At 43.0% G+C, this 4,255-nt stretch overlaps 1 protein-coding gene across 1 annotated transcript in view; it reads right to left on the minus strand.

The window, feature by feature from the left end:
• The window catches only part of SLC25A26 (solute carrier family 25 (S-adenosylmethionine carrier), member 26), an 85,349-nt gene that overhangs the window by 67,926 nt on the left and 13,168 nt on the right, over positions 1-4,255 (minus strand). The window contains exon 3 of the mRNA XM_009085188.1: positions 571-675. Within this exon, the coding sequence (XP_009083436.1) occupies positions 571-675 (105 nt within the window). The remainder of the gene's footprint in view (positions 1-570; positions 676-4,255) is intronic.

A 4,255-nucleotide genomic window follows, 5' to 3' on the forward strand; every position in this document is an offset into this window, starting at 1 on the left:
GGAATACAACTTGGAAAATGCACCATGTGAGACTCCACAAAAACAGAGGTGAAACATTTTTTTACAGGAGGGAACAGTATAACCCCTGAAAAGGTGACTTTTTCAGAAGTCACCAATACTGGATGAGCACTCATTTCCAGAGTTCCTCCCTGACATGGTGCCTTTAGGACACCCTGCTTCAAAAACTAGGAACCATTCAGCAAACTCTACACACAGAGACTCAATGTTCTGCTGTCCCAGACAAGGACTGTTTGCATAAATACCAGCAGAGCTTTGGAACATGAAGCTAGATCCTCTTTTTTCCTCCTCTTTAAACGTAGGTACCCCTTATAAAAAGAGGAGGAAAAAAGAGCTATTTGGAGAATGCATGTAAGTGCATGCACAAGGGGGATGTGGGGGTTTGGTTTCCTGAATCATAACATGCCAATCACTTTTAGCAACAGAAGAATAGATGGGAAAGTGCTGGGAGAGCACAGAACTGGAATAAAGTTGCAGGAATGTTTCTGCATGTGGCATGGCACTGAGTGGGAAGAATGAAGTAACCACTTTGAAAGGTTGCTCTGAACTCACCTCGTGGTACAAGGTGTGGGAGAGGATCTGGAGGGTGCTGGAGGAAGGAGAAACCTGAGCCCTTTGCTTGACGACCTCAGATGGAACCCGTATGAGACATGCAACCTGCAAAAGAACCATGTGGTCAGAGAACAACTCCTTTTGCTGCCTTTCTCTACATACAGCAAACACTTGTTTCATGCAGGAACTTTACAAATGAGGAAATCAGTTTTGCAATTATATAAGTTAAACTAAATGCTGTTCATGAGCAGCTTACGCATTTACTCTGAGAGCCATGTACTTCCTGAACACAAACTGCACTAACAGAAACACAGAACTACCCTTGAAATTTTTAACTTTCAAATCAGAAGTAGATTTGCGTGGGGAAAATCACTGACGAAACCCAAATTTTGAAGCCATTCAGTCTTTTGGCAGCCACAGGAGTTTTTCCTCCGAGTTTCACAGATCTAAACTGAAGATTCAGGGCTTGAAGGACAACCAACATCTTTCCTTGGTAGTTCCTTTGTGCCCTCTAGTGACTGACAGCAAGACACATTCCAGACAGCTTTATGTGCATACAACATATTCAAGGTTTACCTTAAAACACACACACTGGATTTCAGTCAAGGTGAAGCATTGTACTGATCCTTTCCCACACAATAAGTTTTCAAGGCAAGGCAGGTCCCTGCAGCTGGATGGAATAATGTGGCTGCAGCAAAGCTCCAGCTTTTCTTAAAAGCCACACTTGGCTTTAAAACATTCACCTGCCACTTCAGCTTCAGGTAGGGGCTAAGCTTTTGTGCACCTAACTTTGAGGAATGAGGATCCTGAAGTGTGGGAATTACAAGTCCACCACCTCTCTAGAAAATGCATGTTGTTTATCAGCACTTCAACTTTTAAGTAGAGTTTGTTTTTAAATTGGCTCCAGGGTTACTAAAAGCAGTCATAGGACTGGTGGCAAAACTCTGGAGACACCACAGGCTTTTGCTGGACTTTTAGCCTTCCTTAATCCCATCCTGTGCTGGGCTCAGGGACACACTGTGAATCCCAGAGGTACAGGTGATCACAGTACTGCAAGTGCAGAGCAGCCCAGGTGAAAGCTGTCCAAACCAAGCTGCTAACTTAGAAATCCCTATGTGTCAAAGAAAGTACAGGAATTCCCTGGAGATTGCACAGAGACAGTAACTTGAGTGGTCATTTGTGGGTTACACGGTACAAGGTTTAAGTTTCATTGTCACAAAGACACCAAGCAAAAAGTCTGTTATCCTGTTACATTCCTACAACTTTACCAGACAACAATATCCAAAAGTCATTACAAACAGATCTAACTCCATGTGCTCTTCAATTCTCAGGGTCAAAAATAACAAGTGACCCCAATCTGTCAAGAAAATAAGAACTGTCAAGTTTTTTGATAGTTCAGCATAAATATTTATAGAACTTCATGCTTCATAACACTCCATGTCCTTATATTAGTTTTTTATTCCTTAAAAATATGGAGGCAGGAGGGAAGCTTTAAAAAGGCTTGGATGAAAACAATCTAGTCAATCAAGACCAGACAAAGAGCACAGTGTGGCTTCCTGACATCTGGGGTGCTGCAGTTTGGGCAGGAGAAGGGTGGCTACAAAGTAATGTCTCCATTTCCCCCAGACTACTTGGGGTGCATTTCATTTCAAATTAACTTTGATGTCTCTCCCATTTGAATTTGCGCTTCCAAGGAAGCCTGTGGCTGCACAAGAACAAAAACAGTGATTACATTGTGCTGCTCTGAAAGGAAATAAAGGCTCCTGTCACCCGGGCAGTGCTGTCAGATTGGCTCCACAGGGCACTTCTGGCACTCCAAAAGCCACGAGCTGCACCTGCCAACATCTGAACAGTGACATTTTCACTATGCACCTGAAGTTCCAACGCGTTGCCTTGTTTGTTCCTACATATGTACCTTCCTATCAATAACAACCCCAGCAGCCTTTTGATGTTGAGAACAGGTCTCTAAAGGGAAGTATGCAAGATTAAGTTCACACATATTTTATTTATAAAGTAACAACCTGGACAGATTGGTGCAGAAAAATCTCAGCTCTATTAGGCTTAGATCTCAACCACTCCAGTGCCTTCCAGGTAATACTGCTGAAGGTAAAAGAACACAACATGTACCTTCATGGTTTGCTTTTGTAGTTAAATATGTTGAAGCAGCACCAGTATGATATCTCTGCACCAAGAGAACTCATACTTTAATTTTCAGACATCTGAAAGCTGCAAGCAAAGTGCACAGGCAGAGGTGAAACACAACTGTGTGGCTGCTCCACAGTAACTGCCCAGGTATCTGTTTTTACCTGCATCAACTGTGGGTTTAATAGACACACAGCACAGACAGTAACGTGATCTCCCACAGTGGGAGCCCATTCAGCTCCCTAATCACCAGGATCCCAGGAAGAAATTGCTTTTTAATCTCTTGGCTGTTCACATAGATGTAGCCTGTTGCTTGCCACAGAAGAGCACAATAGAGCCTGCCAAACTCAGGCCATTCCTGGTGCATCCTACTGGATTTGGGGATGACCCTGTGACAAATCAGCTCTCTGTCAAACATCTGCAGAGTCAGCCAAGGACAGGGTCCTGCAGTGGGCCCTCAGCTACCTCAGCCAACATTAAGGCATCACACAACAGCACCCCAGTGATAGAGGCCATGCTCATTTCCCCAAGCAAGCTCTGGAGCCAGGAGTTATTCCCATCTTTTAATGGGAGGAAAAACACAGACACAAGACCCTGCAGACCAGGTGCAGGGGGAAAATGGATGCTGTCCCATAAGCTCCTTCCTTATTTACCAGGTCAGGTAACACAATTTTCCAGCTCTCAGACTCTCTCTCCATGTCAATGCACATATATACATACCATAAGGGCAGGAAGACAAGAACACCAAAACAAAAGGCCCAAGAAGTTTTAAATTTAAGCCATAACAAAACCTGATTTTACAGGTACAAGCAAAGCTATTATTAGTTTACAGAACAGGTATGCAGAAACAACAGTATTAGCACCTATTATCTTTCTAGCCTTTTAATACTAGAACTACTTCTGGGTACTGCATTTCAAAGCCCTTGTCTCAAATCATTACGAGTCCAAAGGGCCACTCCAGTATTTAGACACAAACCTAAGTGCATTATTAATTTACTGACTTGCATTAGCCAGTTAGGGCAAAAGCTAAAACCAGGACTATTTGGTTAACATTTGTCTATGTACTGCCAAGATAGTGTATGTTCTAATTAAATTAAGGTAATTTTTCCCCTCCTCTGTCAGTTCAGGGAAAAGCATTTTAACTTTTGGATACTTCTTGTATGCATCAACGCTGCCATCTCCTGGTCGGATTCATGCTAGAACTAGACCATTCTGGCTGTTCTGACCGATGGATGGTGAAGAATGAGGGCAAAGAAAGACTCAAAAATGTTGTGAAGCTTTAAATATCCCACTTTGAATGGTTTGTTTCAGTATATCTGAAATCTATCCACATGTGTTTGTAGCTGACAGAAAGCAAGATCTGCTGCAAATAGCATCAGGAACCTGCCCCAAGCCTTTTCATGGGCTCACCTAAGTTTATTGGGAACACCTTATCTTAAAGCTGTAACTTCAGCATAAGGGCAAATCCCACCCAAAGCTGGAGCTGCTGTTCAGAATCAGGCAGGCTCATCTAATTCATCAGCACAAGGGTACCAAGCTTCTT

This window comes from Acanthisitta chloris, unplaced genomic scaffold (genome assembly GCF_000695815.1).
Source record: "Acanthisitta chloris isolate BGI_N310 unplaced genomic scaffold, ASM69581v1 scaffold5402, whole genome shotgun sequence".
In the NCBI taxonomy this organism is placed as follows: domain Eukaryota; kingdom Metazoa; phylum Chordata; class Aves; order Passeriformes; family Acanthisittidae; genus Acanthisitta; species Acanthisitta chloris.